General features: G+C 44.5%; 1 protein-coding gene across 1 annotated transcript in view; it reads right to left on the reverse strand.

Moving 5' to 3' along the window:
- Nucleotides 1-8,491: 8,491 nt before the first annotated feature.
- Nucleotides 8,492-19,271, reverse strand: part of Ccdc60 (coiled-coil domain containing 60) — a 172,434-nt gene continuing 161,654 nt past the window's right edge. The window contains exons 9-14 of the mRNA XM_020179033.2: nucleotides 18,609-18,686; nucleotides 15,975-16,037; nucleotides 15,367-15,489; nucleotides 13,426-13,557; nucleotides 10,847-11,036; nucleotides 8,492-8,855 (exon numbers count right to left, since the gene is read on the reverse strand). Of these exons, the coding sequence (XP_020034622.2) occupies nucleotides 8,754-8,855; nucleotides 10,847-11,036; nucleotides 13,426-13,557; nucleotides 15,367-15,489; nucleotides 15,975-16,037; nucleotides 18,609-18,686 (688 nt within the window). The 3' untranslated portion in view covers nucleotides 8,492-8,753. The remainder of the gene's footprint in view (nucleotides 8,856-10,846; nucleotides 11,037-13,425; nucleotides 13,558-15,366; nucleotides 15,490-15,974; nucleotides 16,038-18,608; nucleotides 18,687-19,271) is intronic.

A 19,271-nucleotide genomic window follows, 5' to 3' on the forward strand; every position in this document is an offset into this window, starting at 1 on the left:
TATGTGACCTAGGCTTTGCAATCAGATCGTCACGTTCTCAGACAGTGATGTAAAGACTCAGGGTCAAATTAGTCAGAATCAGATCCTATTGCGTGTATGTCAAGGTTGACTGATGCACTATCCTTGACTTGCCAGATCGGAGAGGTGGCTTTCTGTGTGCTCCATCTGCACCACTTTCTCTGTTGCCACCTCCGTTGTCATCATTGCTAATGTATACCGAGTTCTTACTGTGATCTGGATGCTTTATACAGGTTTTCTCATGGGCTCTTTAGCAGTATCCCAATTTGACAGACGAGATACACGGAAGTGAAGACACTTCCTGAGGTCATGCAGCAATCTGACATCCAAACCTCCTGGCTTAGCCGCGTGATAACACCTCTGGCTAATCCTTCTGCAGACTTCTGGAAGACAGAGGCTCTCTTTATACCTTTAGCATCTCTCACAGGCTTGGCGTGTAGTAGGTACTCAATAAATACTCAAGCTCAGGTAGATGTCAAGATCTCATCTGGATCATTCTATGAACATCCATGAATTGCCTACCTGCTGCCCACCAAATTTCAACCGCCTCTCCCTTTGCTCCTCCAGGATTTTTTCTCTATTCAATTTGAACAATTTGTTACTTCCTTCATGTATCTGTTTCACTGAACACTTTTTAAAAATCAGTGCTGAAAATCACTCCCAACTGCCAGTATATATATATATATTTATGAATTGTGCTGGACATGGGTACACTGTGGCATTTACAAAAGTTCTTACAATGTATCAAATATATCATACCTGAATTCACCCCCTTCAGAGATCTCCTTTAGGCCCCATTCCTGGAATGGTTTCAACAGGTATGGTTTTTGCATTTACATACATATGTGCACAGTATTTGCACCTATTCACCCCTCCTACACCCTTTTCCCACCACCTCCTCTCTCCTACTGTCCCCCTTCCCCCAGTTTTTCTCTTCCACCTCTGTACCTAGACTCTTGGAACTTTGAGAATGAAGTGTCTGTCTCATGAAAGGCCTTGTACTACATCATGTCCTCTGCCCTATCCCCAACTCCTTGATGACCTGAGTTTCACATTCCTGGAAGGGTTTTGGAAGAGTTAATTTTGTCATTTGCAAGACACACTGCTGCCTTTTTGTGCATCCTTTAATATGACCAATCTGGATTTCATTCAAATGACTACTGAAGCAACAGATGTTGGTTAGGGGAAGAGAGTGAGAAGGTTATTGTTCTGGGTTTCTCTGAGTGCTTTCAGCTTCAGAAAATCCAGACTCAGTTGCCTTGGACAATGAGAGGCTGTATCATTTCATATTACAAATCTCTGAAAGGCAGGTCTTCTGCGTTTAAAAGTCTATGGTATAGGAATGGCTCAGTGCTACCTTCAACAACCTGGAGGGCCAACGGAGAAACTATTTGTGCTGGCTTTGCCTAAGAACACTAGGCTGTGAGCTTATTTTTTATACCACCAGCCCCATCATTTCCAGGAAGGACAATCTCACTTATATGCCATACTCATGAACATTTGCATTTCTCAGAAGGCAATAGGAATTTGGAGAACCATGATGAGCATAACTCTGATTATGGTTCTTCTTGGTTTCCCTCCTAATCATCCATCCATCCATCTATCCATCCAACCATTCATCCATCTATTCAACCATATAGCCATCCATTCATCCATCCACTTACGCACCCATACATTCATCCATCTACTCAACCCTGCACCCATTTATCCATCCATCCATCCATCCATCCAACCATTCATCCATCTAGTCAACCATATAGCCATCCATTCATCCATCCATCATCCATCCATCTATCCATTCATCCATCCACTTACACACCCATACATTCATCCATCTACTCAACCCTCCACCCATTTCCATCCATCCATCCATCCAACCATTCATCCATCTATTCAACCATATAGCCATCCATTCATCCATCCACTTACGCACCCATACATTCATCCATCTACTCAACCCTGCACCCATTTATCCATCCATCCATCCATCCATCCATCCAACCATTCATCCATCTAGTCAACCATATAGCCATCCATTCATCCATCCATCATCCATCCATCTATCCATTCATCCATCCACTTACACACCCATACATTCATCCATCTACTCAACCCTCCACCCATTTATCCATCCATCCATCCAACCATCCATCCATCTATTCAACTATATAGTCATCCATTCATCCATCCATCATCCATCCATCTATCCATTCATCCATCCACTTACCCACCCATACATTCATCCATCTACTCAACCCTCCACCCATCTATCCATCCATCCATCCATCCATCCATCTCTTCAGTTGGTGCCAGGAGCCATATGATAGATTCTGGGAAAACTCATGAAAAAAGTGGTTGCCATCTTTGCCCTTATGAAGACTACATCTATTGGAGAGACAGGTAAGAAAATCAAGAGGGGAAATCTATCTTGAGAGTAGAACTATAAGGACTGTCACCACAGGGTGCTCTTATATAATTCCTGTGTTCCATCTCCTAAGCTAGTGTGCTAGAGAAAGCTTGAGAGTTGCAGGGCCTGGCCTGGTCCAAGTCACAAGTTACTTGTGTCATATCTTCAAATACTCCAATTAAAATATTAATATATAAGAATTGATAAAATGACAGGACCCAACTGTATGTTGTTTAAGAGATGTAAAATTAAAATGTAAGGACAGAGAAAAAATAAGACAAATAAATGAAACCACGCAACCTGTAAGATCTGTTTTGTACTTCTTAGAGGACTGCTTTGAAGCTCACACAGAGCTAACACATGCTAACATACTTCAAGACATGTAAGTAGCTTTTAAAATGTATTATTACTAATAAAAATTTATTGTTTCTTTATTATTACTCCCACAAAAATATGACCACCTTGAACTCCTAGACAAAAGCATGTACATAAGTAGATGGGTAGGGTAATGGAGGGAAAGCAGTTTTGCAGATTGAGACAAACAGGATTTTGAATTTTGGATACATCACTTGAAGGTGTGTCACTTGGTCAAGCCACGTCACCTTGTTTGGCTCCAAATTTTTGTCACTAGTAAGTGGAATAAGCCTCACAGGGTGATTACCAGGATTTGACCACTAAATGCATTATTGATATGGCACCAGGCACAAGACACTCAGAAAAATTACATTTTCATTAAACCCTTACTACACATTATTTGCATATAGCTTCTCCTGGCAATCTCTAAGTCCCCAAAAAGGAAAGGACACTAAATCTCAGCCGTGCTTATGAGGCTTAAGAACTGAAATGAGCAGACTGGGTATAGAGGAAGTGAGGTTGGCGTTGTCTTAACATTACCTTTGGCTTTTATCCTGATGGCATTCCTGAGTGTGGGTTGCAACTTTTGGTCTAGGACCTCTCTGATCTGGGATCCATTAAAATAATTGTGAAGAAGGGATGGTGGTTCCAATACACTAGTATGATACTTTAGCCACCTTCCTCTCATATAAAGTCTGGAGATAGGAAGTAAAACTATCACCAACATAACAAATCAGTGCAAGAGTTTGCATACTAGGTTCACTATGTCTGATAGAAAAAAAAATCTCAGTTTCCTCCACTATAAATTGGGATCAGTAGCTGGGTGCAGTGGCTCACACCTACCTACTTGGGAGGCTCAAATCAGGAGCATTGCAGTTGGTGGCCAGCCCAGGCAAATACTTTGTGAGACTCTATCTCCAAAATAACCAAAGCAAAATGGACTGGAGGTGTGGCTCAAGTGGTAGAACACCTGCCTTGTAAGTGTGAAGCCCTGGGTTCAAACCTCAGTCCCACCAAAAAAAAAAAAAAGTGGATCAGACCAATACCTTCTTCATAGAGCTGTTGTGAGGATAAACTAAGATTTAAATACAAAGCACTTAGAGCAATGACTGGCATATGGTTAGCACACACTAGATGCTCATTCTAGTCAGTTAATTAGTTAAAATGCTTTTGCTTTGCACATGCACCCAAGTTACTAGGCATAGTGTGACTGTCTCTCTAAATGGGACTGGGGTCAGAGAGCTGGAGAGAGGAAGAACTCTTACTATTTAATATTCCTTTGCACTGCTTGAATTTTTATCCTATGCATACATCCTTTTTCTACCCAAAAGACAGAAATATTACGAATAATGCAAAAATCCCTTTGTCTAAATATTTACCATGCTAGTTTTTATTAGCCCTCTCTTTCTGGAGAAGACTAGAAAATTCTTCTCCATCTTTAAACGTATCCCCAAGCAGGGCCAAAATCTGGCCTGTGATTTCCTTTTCTAGGACCTCCAATCTATGAAGGTTTTTTTTTTTTGACACTTTTAAAAGAACTACATGTATAAAAGAATATGTTCACTATCTGGTTTCTTACTGAAAGAGTTTCTCTAGGGCACATGGTGGCTCACACCTGTAATCCTAGCTATTCAGGAGGCTGAGATCCAGAGGATCATGGTTTGAGGCCAGGTTGGGCAAAAAGTTAGCAAGACCCCATCTCAGGTGTGGCAGTAGGTACCTGTGGTCTCAGCTATGTGGAAGGCCTTAGGTATGAGGACTGCGGTCCAGGCTGGACCAGGCAAAAAGCCCTGCCTGAAAAAGGGATGGAGGCATGGCTCGAGGTGCAGAACCTTTGCCTGGCAAGTGCAAGGTGGGGAATTCAAACTCCAGCCACCACCCAAGCAACAACAGCAACAAAACTCCACAAAAACTCTCATGAGAAACACTCAGGTGACTTGTTCAGAGCATGGGGATGGCGATTTCTGGGGACCAGGCACGTGGTAGGTGCTTGATTAGGATTTTGATGAAGAGGCTCACTGGAAAAATATTCTTCCCTGTCTCTCTTTTAGATGATGTGTGGCTGCCCCTACTCCCCAAAATATCTTAGCAATAAAATACCTTCCCTTGTTTGCATAAACCACTCCTTATCCAGGCAGAGAAGGTCTTGTTAGTGTTAACAGTGGCTGCCTTTCTGCCAGGAAGGTCACATTTTGGGTTAAGGAATGGAGGAAGAGTAATACTAATATACACCTCTAGGTGGCGCAATAGCTCTGAAAAATAGGCTCAGAAAGTGCTAGATAGGAGAGTGAATGAATAAGTGTTGTGATTTCAGGGTTTTCGGTCTTTCACAAACAGGGAGTAGACTTGGCTCTGTCATGTACCTGCTAGGGAACTGCCAGAAAACTACTTTAAGTTTCAAGAGGGATGCTGTGGGCATCAAATAAAATAATGGAGTCACTTTGAGGACGGTGGATACAGTGCAAACGTAGAGCTTTTCCTTGGGCACAATACCCAAGGCAAGGCAATTTTCATGCCCTCCTTGTATGCTAATAATGAGGTGTGGGGAACCAGGGAGGATCGGTGGATGGGGAGGCAGGGTTCAGTGGCAAGAACTAAGTCATAGTTACTTAGATAGCAATATGAAGTGCTGTGTGACACTGCACACTAGGGTGACTATAAAACCCAGCATGTACTGTATATTTAAAAAAAAAACAACTTGAAGAAAAGATTTCTAAATGTTTGATAAGTGAGCCAGGCATGGTGGTTCATGCCTGTAATCCCAGCACTTGGGACGCTGAGGCAGAAGGATCTGAGTTTGAGACATAATGAGACCTTGTCTAAAAAATACAAAAGAAAGAAAGACGAGACAGATAAGAGATAGGTACGTTTACCCTGGTTTGAACACTAGCAATGTATACATGTATAAAAGCATCACACAGTAAAATTTTCTGTCTTCATGTATCAGTTAAAAATACATTTAAGTTAAAAATTGCAAAACATCCTTTGGCATTTCCATTGCATCTACTTTGCAGAATGAGATGAGCACACAAAGCACCTTGCACAGCGTGGGGCACACACGGGTCAGCCCTCAGTAAAGGCCGCGTGTGCCGTGGTTCCATGCGTTTGTGCCTCTGTCTTGGGTTCCCTCTCTCCTTTCCTCTTGCCTCTCTGTTCACTTCTTCTTTCACCATCTTGACCCATTGGGATGTTGATGTCACTTTCCTGTTTCCAGTGCCACCCTCTCTCCCGTGTTCTACCTCCCTCCACTCGCCAGCCCCTCTGGCATCTCTGACTTTGTGGTTAAAACCTCCCTTCTCCCTTCTCCAAAGCTCCTCTTCTTCCTCTCCTACCTTAAGGGCATCACCCTCTGCCCACGATTCCTGATTCGCCTGTTCTCCTTTTCCTGCTGTGATCTACCTCACCACCTTCTGTGATTTCTACTGATTAAATGTCCTTTCAGTGTTTTTTTTCTCTCTCTCCTCATCTGCCCTGCCATGGTTGTCCCCACAATTATAGCTATAGCCTCATCTTACCTCCTTGCTTTCTCCCTGCCTTTTTTTTTTTCTTCTGAAGGTAAATCTCATTATTTCCTTGTTCATAATCCCTCTATAGCTCCCTATTGCTAGGAGGATGAAGTCCAAACTTCATAGCTTCTAAAAGTCTGACTTCTGCCTCCCTCCCCAGCCTCTCTCTTGCTATCCTCTGTACTTCCAGCCTGGAATATAATCCTGTTGAATTTGTGTTTTTAGCTTCTTGATTGACAAATCAAATTTCTTTTTGTCTCTAGGCCTTTGTACATGCTGGTTCTCCCATGTGCAAAATCCTTCCTTCCCTGCCTACCCTTCTTTCTCTGAGTAACTCCTACTCACCTTAAAGGCATCAGCGCCTCCTCCCGAAAGCCTTTTGTGACATCTCAAGTATGATTTAGTGCTCCTTTTAGCCTCCTGGGATCTTCCTGTACTTACTTTAATTGGGCACCACTGCCCTTACTCTGTAGTGTAATTTAATATCAGCTGCGGTAGCCTGGCATTTAAGATATACGTCCATTTGGCTGATTCTCTGCACTATATTTAGTGGGAAGCCAAATGTTCATTCATGATTTTTGAAAATCTAGAGAGCTCGTGTGATAGCAATCACTCAGTCAAGCTTTGACGTCTGGCTTCTGCTAAACCGCTTATTGTATTTGGGTTCTGAGTCTCTCAAGCCTTTTCTTTGGGCCCAAGCAGACCCAGATGCAGAAGACAACTCTTTTATTTCCTGAAAGCCTTGTTCCCACAGGAGACATGGTGTGAAGCAGAAATTACTGAAGTCAAAGCGATGAAGTGGGACTTGGTTTGCCTTGTAGATCTTAGAGATCCTTTAGTCAGGCCTCCCATGGAACTCCTCCTGGGCTGGTTTCTTCCCAGGTCTCTTACTACTGCGCTACTTAGTTTCTTCCTCCTGCTTCTCACTCCTCCTGCTCCCTTTCTCCTCCTCTCCTCCTCCTTCTTCCTCTTCCCCTTTTCTTCCTCCCCATCCTCCTTCTTTCTCTTCATCCTTGTCATCCCTTTCTTCCCCCTTTTTCTTCTGCTCCATCTCACTCAAATTCCTATTTAATGAAGAGATTTTTAGGGTGTCTAAAATTTGCCCTCTCCTCATGAACTGCATCTCATCTTTACAGCTTGTGAAGGCATCATGTTTGAATAGGGCCTCTACATAGACAGACGTGTGACATCACATAATTCCTCTATTTCCCCCATTCACATTTTGTTGATTTGTCTGTCTCTATGCGACTCTATGAGAGCAGGCATCTTGTCAGCCTTTTTCACTGCTGCCTCCTCAGCACCTAGAATTTGGTTGGCGCATATTGGGATCTTGATAAATATTCATTGAATGAGTACATGATTCATAGGTGAATGGATGAGTGAGATGTTAGTTACAATAATAATAATAATACCAATTCAACTCTGCTCCCACTTCTGGATCACCATGGAGAGATGCTGGAGCCCAGCCCACATCAATGTTCTGATACTCTTGCCATTACTGCAAACCAAGTCCAGTTGTTCAATTGTTAGGTCAGTTTTGCAATCATGTGAGAGTTAAAAGGCCTACAGCTTCCTTTTAGCTTAAGAATGTAGACGAGCACAAGACCAAGATGACACAAGAGGTCAAAAGGTAATGGCTAAGATTTTCTTGAACACCATTACTTGTGGGGATGAGCCCTCCCTCCCTCCTTGCTCCCTCCCTCCCTCTCTGCCTCCCTCTCTCCTTCCCTTCCTTCCTCCCTTCCTTTTGTCCATTCATTCACCCAACTATCCATTTGCCCATCCATCCAAGCATCCAACCATCCATTTATCCATCTATACAAAACAATATATAATATCATGTATGTAGATTGATCTATCATCTATCATCTATCTATCTATCATCTATCTATCTATCTATCTATCTATCTATCATCTAACTATCTATCTAATTGAGAAATATATTCTGGCCCCAATGGTGTGAAATGAGAACATCATCAATGCCCACTTAACCAAGTTATTATGAAATTTAAATGCTGCTACATGGGCAAACCACCCAGCACTGGGTTTGGTGCATAACAAAAGCTCAATAATGACTTCCGTTGTTATTATTAGGATCTGAGTACCACACCCAAATTCCACAGTTCCAACACTTTCCCAGCTAGAGACATCAAATATCCAGATCAATTTTATTATCCAGAATTTTTGGAAAAAGAATAGGGTGAATGAATCTGGAAAAGTAGGTAGAGTCAGGCTGAACCAATAAACAGAGACTGGGAGATTGGAGTGGGCAGAGAAATTGAGTGGAGGGTCATGTGGGAATATCTGTCTCTAGGATGTTTCCAAAAGTCAGCCTTCAGATGATCTTACTCCATCATATCAGGCATCTGTAGGAGTAGGCAGGAAGCACGAACATAGGCAGGACTCAGGAACATAGTGTTGGCTTGCTTGCTCTTCTCCAAGCGATAGCTGGTCAACCCAGGCCCAGATTACATCAGGGTGCTGTGGGGCCTGATAGGAATATTGATCCGGCTTTGCAGCCAGTTGATGTAATCCTCTTGAGGCATATGGATGACATGTTCTCTAACAAACTGTGGGTTACATATAGTGTCAACCTCTGAATTTGGTCTGAAAGACAGACACTACCCTCCCTTACCTTCCCTCAAGATCCCAGGAGGTGTGTAACTGAGACTCACAACCTCAGTATGTCCCCAGCTAGGAAGCATTCACAAAGCCTGGATCATCAGGCTGAGCTGGTCTCTTTGAGAAAAGGGACACTCTCTCTAGCGTCCTGGTTCAGTAGGCTAATTTTAAACCCTTCTTGTTGCTGCTGACCCAAGGAAATTGGAGGAAGGGAGAAAACCCCAGCCAGGTGCATTGTTTTCTCTTTCCTACTTCTTGATAATCTTTTTAAAAAGTCATTTGTCCTTAAACTTTTTTTGGTTCATTGACTCCTTTGAGAATTGATGACAGCTCTGGGCTTGCTTTCTAGGAAAAGGTTTAAGACACACACAATGTAGTGTTTCAAATAGACTTGATTCAGGATCCCTCCTCCCCCATGGGCTGGTTATCAAAAGTTCTGGCAGAAGAGCATGCTAAATTCTAGTATTTGGAGCTCTGAAATCACCTCTTTCTTCTTACCCACTCAGCATTGCCTCTTCCATGAACCCCTATAACTGGTGGGTGGGAGCTAGATCCCATAACTGGTAGACACAGCTGCCTCAAGTTATTTCTGGCCTAGCCTGCTAAGTTTTCCCTACAGGTGCCTCACAGGGTGTGGGGAGTGGATTCTGTACTTCTGATTAGTCCACAGGGTCACCCCTCCCCAGCTTATGACCTTGCTCCTGGGCACACGCCACCTATGGCACAGGTCATCCTATGGAAGGACCAACCTGACAAGAAACTGCCACGATCCCCAAAGCCTGCCTAGCCTGAGGAACCCTCCATTGAGGGGGGCATCAAAGGCCCTATTAATGTATCTGATAAAATTAAGGATGCCCCATAAACACCTATTAGCCCCTTGTTACAAAGTCCTTCCCACTGCTGCCTAAGGGAACAGAGCTCTAGGAACTTCTGGTGGTGATGGTGAACACTACTGAAAGCCATCAGTGGCTCCTCAGCATCCATGAGATAGAGGCTGAAATCTTTACCCTGACCTTCCCAGGTCTGCACAGGCTGACTTAGGCACTTCCCATTCACTTCCTGCTGCACCCATTGATGTTCAATGAGTTCCTCCAACAAGTCAAGTCATGTCCTGCTTTGGAGCCTTTGCACACACTATCCCTTCATCCTGACCTGCTCTTTCCCCTTCTCTATGTGATTCTGAGTTCTCACCTCTCAGGTCTCAGCTTAAAAGTCACCTTCCCCAGTTACCTTAGTTAACGTAGGTCCCCCTTACTTTGAACCAGAGGGCCTCTAGCTTTGTTGTGCAGATAATAAACCTGGGATATCATTGCAATGTCAATTCTGAGTTGGTAGATGGGGTTTGGAGCCTGAGATTTTGCATTTCTCTCTCTCTCTCTCTCTCTCTCTCTCTCTCTTTTGGTGGGACTGGGGTTTGAACTCAGGGCTTCATGCTTACGGGGGCAGGTGCTCTACCACTTAAGACAAGCCTCCAACATGTTTTGCTCCAGTTATTCTGGAGATGGGGTCTCGTGAAGTATTTACCTGAACTGGCCTCAAACCATGATCCTCCTGAGCTCAGCCTCCCAAGTAGTAAGGTCCTCACCAGCACCTTACTGAGATTCTGCATTTCTCCTAAGCACCCAGGTGAGTCTTTACTGTGGGTCTGTGGAACTCACTTGCGGTTGCAAGATTTGGAGTGCTGTTATTATGTTTGTCCATTTATTTATGTCTCCTCAAAGCCTCTGAGATTCGAGGGGGCGCCATGTTTGTAGACGCCAGTGTCCCTTGGAGTTGGAGTTGAACCACCAAGGTCATGGGACCGTCCCTGTCCTATTAGAACACGAGCTCCATGGAGGAAGGGGCCTTTGCATCTCTTGCTCACTGGCTGGGAGTTGAGAAACGACTGGATGAGGGCACCTAAGTTGTTGTATGTCTGGGAGAGGGGGACAGCATTTACCTCGATAGCCACGGCAATGTCGGGGGAGCACAGCTCCCAAATCCTCAGATCTTGCAGCACCTTCAGGAGGACATGGGGCCGGATTCTCAGGTCCAGGTTCTCCCCAAACTTCTGCAGTTTTGTCAGGATCTTTTTGGCAGGGCGGAAGTTCTTCAAATCCTCAGGGAGCTTGGACAGCAGATCAAAGTACCTTTGATTCCAAGAGGAGAAGACCAGTTAGGGAGATACTGGGAGGGGGAGCTGGGCCCTTTGGGTCCTCCTCAACTTTCTCTTTCTACCACTCATGGGATGTCTTTAGGCAGCATAAGGCTCTATCTGGGGGCCTTTCCCCCATCCTAAATTGTTCATGGCCTACAGCTCAGGCGAGTCTTGGTTTTTAGAGGTTGGGAAACCTGGAGCATGAATTGTATTTCATTGGAAAACAAATTAAGGGTGTGCTTTCAAAGGATGCATTTATAGTTTTTCTGTCAAGCAAGCAATGTGACAAATTAGTAGGAAAAGGGGGACATTAGGGTCGGAAGCTCCTCTTAGAATTAATCAGGCCTGGGTGGACACCTCCATAGGATGTCTTCCAGGATGCAGGCAGCGCCTACCTTACAGACACGATGATGATGGTTGTGTATGTGAGTATTTTCAACTCCCTGGTAATGAGCAACCTCAATCCACAGCTTGTGTTTCAGGGTCATGACAGAGTGCAAGGGTAGGCTGGGAATGAACCATTGAGAAGGTAGGAACAGGTAGGTTCTAACCTACCTTACTTAGGTCTAACCTAAACGGATGGTTCAGATGCGGTCAGGGCTTAGTTAAGGTAGGACATGGCATGTCTTTAAAACGTACCACCGTCCCTCTGTTATATATGTGCCCATTGTGGAAAAATTTAAAATTCATCCATCAAACATTTTGGGTTACTATATTGCTTTATGCTGATATATGTATATATGTGTTTGTGTGTATATATGTGTGTGTATGCATATATACGTATTTATCCATATCTCCTTGTGTAGAGTGAAATCTCCATGAGAACAGACACTTAGCCTGAGTTATTCAGGATCCCATGCCTAAATAATGTGCCTAACTTGCAGTGGGTGCTCAATAATTACTATTTGAAAGACTGGATGAATGAAGAGTTACAGCTCAGCATGGCTGTTAAGCTGTGGTTCATTTGACTTAGCCATAATGGTACAATGAGGGGCAGTCACTTTCCTCACAATGATTCCAGAAGTTCCACCATTGGAGAGAGGGCTGAGTCCCACTGTGGAGGATCAGCATTAATTTCCCATGGTAATGCCACTACAGGAGTCAGCTTATAACTCCCTCTCTCCTTTTTGGAGGGGAGGAGAGAGGTCCCCTTGAGAGCCTCGTGGAACTTCAGCATCAGATACTGCTTTTGAGAAAGAGGGAGACAGCATGGATGGTCCTGCCACTCTGCTAAGGCCCCAGGGAAGAGGAAGCTCCTCTTCCACATTATTAATGTCATGGGGTAGATACCTGGTGAATCTTTCAATCTTCCCATCTTATTATTTGATCTTATTTAGTCCTCCTGTGGAATGGGGTTTGTGACATCACAGACTCCATCATTAGACTCCAGTTCTGAATTCCAAGTGAGTGCATAGATCCTGGGCCAGACAGGGGCTTCCCTCCTAAATTCACCACTTCCTAGCAGTGTGACCTTGGACAACTGAATTGACTTCTCTGAGCCTGCTTCTTTGTGAAATGAGGGTTAATATGCACCATTCAGGATTTTGGGAAGGGGGAATAAAAGAAATAATTTGTGAAATTTTCTTCTTTTTTTTGAGATAGGAGAATTTTCTTAGGGCTATCTGACATTTACTGGGCACTCAATTCATATTTTTTTCATAGTTTGTATTTTCTTTTTAAAAAATAGTCTTGTATTGCTTTTAATTGACACATAGTAATTGTACTGCTGGTGGGGTATACAGTGTGACATTTTAACACTTATGTATGATGCCTAATGATCCAATCAGGATATTTAGATACCCACGGAAGCACTTATCATTTCTTTGTAGTGAGGACATTCGGCATTCTCTCTTCCCCTCATTTTGAAATATACAATACTGTTAACTACAGTCAGCTCACTGTGCAACAGAACACCAAAACTTACCATGTTGCTTTTTGTTACTGTGTGTCATCACCCTGGGCTGAGGCACCATGTTCCTAGGATGTGCCTACTTGGTTTTATATCCTCAAAGAATTAAGTTATTTGGGGGGGGGGCAGGGATCACCTCACAGACCTCAGAATTTGTAGAGATATTTAGGTTGGCTTACTGCATGTCTCGCTCTGCTACGGGGGCTACCAAGTTGGTTCTCCTTATTTGTGGGTCTGAACTAAGCAGAAGGTAAGTATGGAGACAGGATAGCTGATGCCTGGTTCAGAGACCGACAGGTTCTTCCCCCACTGGGCTCCGGATTTGGACTGTTTGGCACAATGCTGTTGGTGACTATAGCAATTTGGGGATGCTGTTTCTCTTTGCCTCATAGGATAACGGATTTAACTGCAATGCGGTGATAATACCACTTCCCTTCTCAGGGTCCATCTTTTCTGGTTCTCAGGTTCTTACCAGTGGTCTGCAATTTCTTCTGCGTCCCCTTTCATTACTGAGACTTGGTGTCTCATCTTCGCTATGTCCTTTTGGAAATTTGAGGCAAGGACGAAAGAGTGGAACTTCTGGAGACCTCGCTCTTCTTGGCGCCTATAGGGTTGTGTGAGAAAGATGAAGAGGAATCAGAGCCATCTTGGCTTCCCTTTGAGGTCTGAACTCAAACACCGTTTCCTCCATGAGGGTCCTGCTTAACCCTCTCAGCAACTTTTTAATTTATGACTTGGCTTTTACCACAAGAAGATACCGCTCTCTCCAGGGTCCAGAAATAATTTTCTTACTAAATTAACCTCTGCATTTACACAGATTTCTCATTTATAAAATGGAAGACAATCACGGCTCCTACCTTTCAGGGGTGAAGACTGAATGATGTGTGTAAAGTACCAAGCTTACTGCTAGGCACCCAGTAGCTTTAATCATGCAGATTCCTCTTCCCCAGTCCCTTATGATTTTGTGCGCATGTATTCTCTCTTCAAGGATGATTTATATTATAAATGTAACCATGGTAATCCCCTGCCTATGATGCTCAATGATTTTGCATTTTACTACTAAGAAATAACTTTGAGCAACTTGTCATTTAAAGTTCCAGAATATTCAGTCCCTACAACATTGCTCAGCTTCATCATCATGACTAGACTTTTATGCTTTGACTTATGATCAAAGTTTCTAGGTAAAGTTCAACCTCCACTGCTGGGTTAGCAAAGCCTTTTATGATCTGGCTTCTGTCTTTGTCTGATCATCTTGCAAACATCCTGAGGCCCAGCCACACCTGGCTACTAGAAATTCCTTGGCTTACTGTGTCTGTCCTCTCTGGCCTCTGGGACTTTGCTGTTGCTTTGCCTTTGAGCTCCCTCCCCTCTTAATTTTCCATCCTGACTCTCTGGTTTTGATTTCTACCTTTACTATTTAGTCACTTAGGAGACATTTGACCAGAGACACTTCTGTGCAGCTGACTTTTGTCAACTATAAAATGGTTGAGGAATAAATGATGCATCAATACAAAATTCTCATACTGTGACTGGTACGTGGTTCTCTGGAGCACACTAATATGGTGCCCTGGAAATATCACCTATTCTCATTAAAGCAAAGTTGTTTTCTCCAGGAAGACCATTTTGATCACCCCCTGCTGGCCCTCATCGTCCTATGTGACAGTACCCTGTTTCCATGTCTGTCTCTTATACTACACTGGGAGCTCCCAGAGGGGAAGGTCAGGGTTCGTCTTCTCCACACCCCTGGACAGAGGTGTAAGAATGAGAGTGCAGAAGGTCACCTGGCCTCCCCCCTTGGATGGATGGTCACTGTAGTCAAGGAATGGACTAAGAAGAAGGGCAGTAGATGGGTTGCCAGAAGAGAAGAGACACAATCACAGTAGCGTTTGTGGCTGTGTGTAAGGCAGCCCTTGCTACCACTTTTCACTCCTATTTAAGTTCCCATGTCCCTTCTTCCCTTGGGGCTGTGTATGCACTTTTCCTGCCACCTAGAATGCCACCTAGAATGGTCTCAGGGCCTTGCACTTCCTAAACAACTTCTCTACCATCTGAGCCATGCCCCCAGCCATCATTGTCTCCTCTTTCTCCTCCTCCCCCTCTTTTTTCTTCCTCTTCTCCTCCTCCTTCTTCCTATTCTCCTCCTCCTCCTTCTCTCTTTCCCTCCCTCCTCCCTCCTTCCATCTCCCCCTTCTCTCCCCACTTGCTCTCTTCTTATGGAACAATTATCATTTGTACTTTTATATTTACAGATGCAGTTTCTACCCACATTTCCCAGGAGATGCTTGGCTCCCTGAGGGCAGGGAAGAAGTCTTTCTGGTTACTGCTACAACCCCAGCACCTGCCACCTAGTGGGCACACAGTAGGCGCTGGATAAAATGTCCTTTGGGTAAGTTGGGTGTATGCATGCCCTTACTTCATGAGAATTTCCATCTTGTCTTGCAGGCAGAAGCCAGCCTCCTGGGCTATGCTGTAAAATTTGGCTCGCAAGCTGTCACAGACTCCACTCTTGTACTGGATGATGTCACGGTTAACACGGCTATAGACACAGATGAGAAGGGATTGGGGGATGGAGCCCAGGGGACACCCCAGTAGTCTCATGGACCCCACTCTTGCCTTCATGGATTCCAAGATACTCTGCAGTAGGAATTCCCCGTGCCTTCATCTGGAGCCTCCCTCAGCATTTCCCAGAAATCAGAAGGACAGGCCATCCCAAGAACATCAGGTGGGTGTTTCTGGACTTATTAAAGAAGCCCACAGTGAGACAGGTGGTCACTCAAGCCCAGTGTTTGTTAAGGACAGTGAAACAGAATTGGGAAATGGGAGATTCACTCTCAGACTCTAGTTCCAGCCCTTCTTAGCTGTGTGGCTTCAGGCGAGATATCTCCCTTGACCAAGTCTTAGCTTACTTCTCTGTAAAATGGGATTATGCTCCTGCACCACAGGACTGGTTTTGAGGAATAAGCAAGATAATGGATTCAGAATGATCCTCACAATGTCTGGCACCACAGAGGGATTTCTTACGTTTTCGACTTCTTCTGGGTCACCTGGGTGTGACTTTCCATACTTGTGGTGCTGGATTGCTCACTGAAACATCAAGAGATGGTTTCAAGTCTCCAGTCTGCTTGTCATAAACAGGGTACCTGTGGGACTCTTGAGACCCTTGCTAGATTCCAGGATTCAGGAAAGGGAGGTCGTTTTAATCAAAGCACCAGAACTCAGCGTGTTTGTCCCACCTCTTGGTTTTTGCTCCTGCCACACTCCCTGCCTGGAGGACCCCTCTGGTTCCTCTTCCATCTACTCAGATCCTACACTAATGGTCCACAGTGATCCCACATGCCTGGACTCTCAGTTCAGTGTTGACCTCCTGCCTGTGCATACTGTTGGGATTACGGATTTTCTGGATCTCACTTTCATTTGTGTAATTGGCCTCTCCATCTAGAGAACGGGTCTGATTTTAACCCTTCCATTCTCTTCTCTTCACCCAACATTTAATATGGGGCCAAGTGGATATTAGGTAAAGTGATGGCTGAGTCCTAACTGTGCTATCTTTGGTGTGTCTGACCCCAGATGGCCTCTTCATTCAAGGATGCTTTTTTTCTAAGCTGAACCCTTGAGCTGAACACACCCATTTTACTCTGCTTTGGAGGCAGGTAGAGCCAGATCCATCACCCAACCCAGCGGACCTCTCCTGGTCTGTGGGTAAGCACCTGCCCTCTGGGTCATCAGTTTCCTCACCTGTGATCACCCAACTTGTCACACCAGCTGACCCTTTCTAGGCGTGGACAGACTGGATCTCTTGAGTGGCTGCTCTGTACTGTGACTGCCTGGGCGGGGTTCCTCAAGGGGAGCAGAGAGCCCCTACTCAGGTTACCTCTCTCCTATCTTTCTCCCAGGTCCTCCTTTAGTAACCTGGGCCTGGAACGTCATTGTCTAGTACCTTCTCTACCTCCTGTCTTCCCTTATTTCTTCCAAATTCTTGGACAAGTGACTTGACTACTTTATCTGTGTGGTCTCAGGAGGCAAGTCTATCTGATCGCTCCTAGGATGCATAGCTAACACTTCTTTTCAGGCCCTGTGGCATTTGGGACTTCTTTAGGCAGACAGGCCCAGTCATCTCTCAGACCCCTCCCTGTAGGAAAGGGCTTTGCCGCTTTTCCCAGAGCTTGTGTGGCACTGTACCTAGAGGTCTTAGGCCTGGTAGGTGATGGGCAAACCATTATTCTGCCTGTAATAACATCCAGAAGGCGTTATTTAAGAATTCCGATCAACTGCCCCAAATGCCTGCAGAAGAATCCTTGGGGGGACCATGTTGGCTGTAATTTCCTCCTGAAGATACCTCTCTCCTTTTCTAGAGCTTTGGCAGTGACTCAGAGAGGAGGTGGGAAGTGGGGAAAATGATATTATTAGCTTGTGATAAGCAAACAAACAGAAACAAGCCATAAAAGACCCCTTTGCCCTCCTCACTCCCCTCTTCCCTTGGCCCTCATTGAACGTCAGCCAAACTGGCCTTTGCTCAGTGACTCTAAGCTTCCTCCTGTCTCAGGCCATTTGCACATGCTCCTCCCTCAGCTTGAAGACCATTTCCACTTTCTCCACCTCACAGAGGAGCCAATTCTTTGTTTTGGGGTCTTAAATACCAACCTCACTCTTGGTGAGGACCCTAGTGCTAAAAATTTTCCCAACTTTCCCTCCTTTTTCTTCAGAATACTTTTCACAGCCATGATTTTATGGCCAATTACAGGATTACCTGAGAGATGCTTGACACCCTTATTAAACCCTTAAATATGGGCAGAATTCAAGGGGTCCATGAATGCAGGTGGGGAAAAAGGCTTCATCGTTATTCGAATTAGCTTTTCACTGAAATACAAATCACAGGTATTTGCATATCACATTACAATTGTGGGAGATACATTGAAGAATCATTTAAACTCAACGCTTATCCGAAATTGCAGTAGCTATTAGACCTGCTGTTAAGTCTTATTATATAATGCATTGCTACAGAAGATCAGAGACTATGATGTTCCAAATTGGGTTGTGATATAGTAATCTATATTATTATAGATATCTTGGTAATCCTTTGTAATTTATAGTATGCATTTAGAACACTTGTCGGAAGGGAATTCATAGGGTTCTCCAGACTGCGTAAGCCTCCAGGAGAGGCACAAAAATGGTCCAGACGATGAGATCCACGAGGGTGGACTGTATTTGTTTTGTTTGTTTCTGATGCCTGACAGCATAGCACAGTTCCTGGCACATAGATGGGACCTAAGAATGTTCTCTAAATGAAAAAATGAAGTGTGTTGGGGGAAGATGGGGAGACCTGCATATCTCCTATTACAAATCACCTCAGTAAAGCAGGCAAGGGTGACTCATTTAGCTCCAGGTCCTCCAGGTTTGTCTACATGTATCAATAGCATCATGCTGAAAACCGCAAATATACAGAATGAAATTTATATTAAAAAAAGGACAGTCCCATGCCACATGCTCCCAACTGGAAAATTTCAACTTCATGGCACAGTGTATGATTGCTGGTGAGAACTGTCTGGTTTCTCACCCCAGCCTGAGTTAGGGGCTTGTTTCCAGGGGGTCATAAAAGGAGAAGGTGCCTCCCACTCTTCCCATGGCCCACCTGCTGCAGGCTTTTGACTTTTTTACCTTGATTTGTGGGTGGTCTGTCCCTCCTTGGAGGCAGACTCACTCTTGTTTTGCTTGGGCACAGACAAGGACACGATGCTGCAAAGCAAGAGGAGTCTGTTAACAGGAGCCCGACACAGATGTTCCTTGGCAGTCAGTGCCCGTGAGAGGACAAGGTCCTCTTTCTAGTGCCAGCTCTTCAGAGCCGGGACACAGGAATCACCTGGAGCTGCTAAGAGCACTTGGGCCACATGCCCAGAGGTGTGGACTCACTGGGACTGGAGAGAGGCATTTAAAACTAGAAACACACACACACCCCCCCCTAGAATTCAATACACACACACACACACACCCCTAGAATTCAATACACACACACACACACACACACACACCCCTAGAATTCAATACACACACACACACACACACCCCTAGAATTCAATACACACACACACACCCCCCTAGAATTCAATACACACACACACACACACACATAGAATTCAATACACACACACACACACTTAGAATCACACACACACACCCCTAGAATTCAATACACACACCCCCCCCCAGAATTCAATACACACACACACACACACACCCCTAGAATTCAATACACACACACACACACACCCCTAGAATTCAATACACACACACACACCCCTAGAATTCAATACACACACACAC

Source organism: Castor canadensis, chromosome 18 (assembly GCF_047511655.1).
Source record: "Castor canadensis chromosome 18, mCasCan1.hap1v2, whole genome shotgun sequence".
Classification (NCBI taxonomy): domain Eukaryota; kingdom Metazoa; phylum Chordata; class Mammalia; order Rodentia; family Castoridae; genus Castor; species Castor canadensis.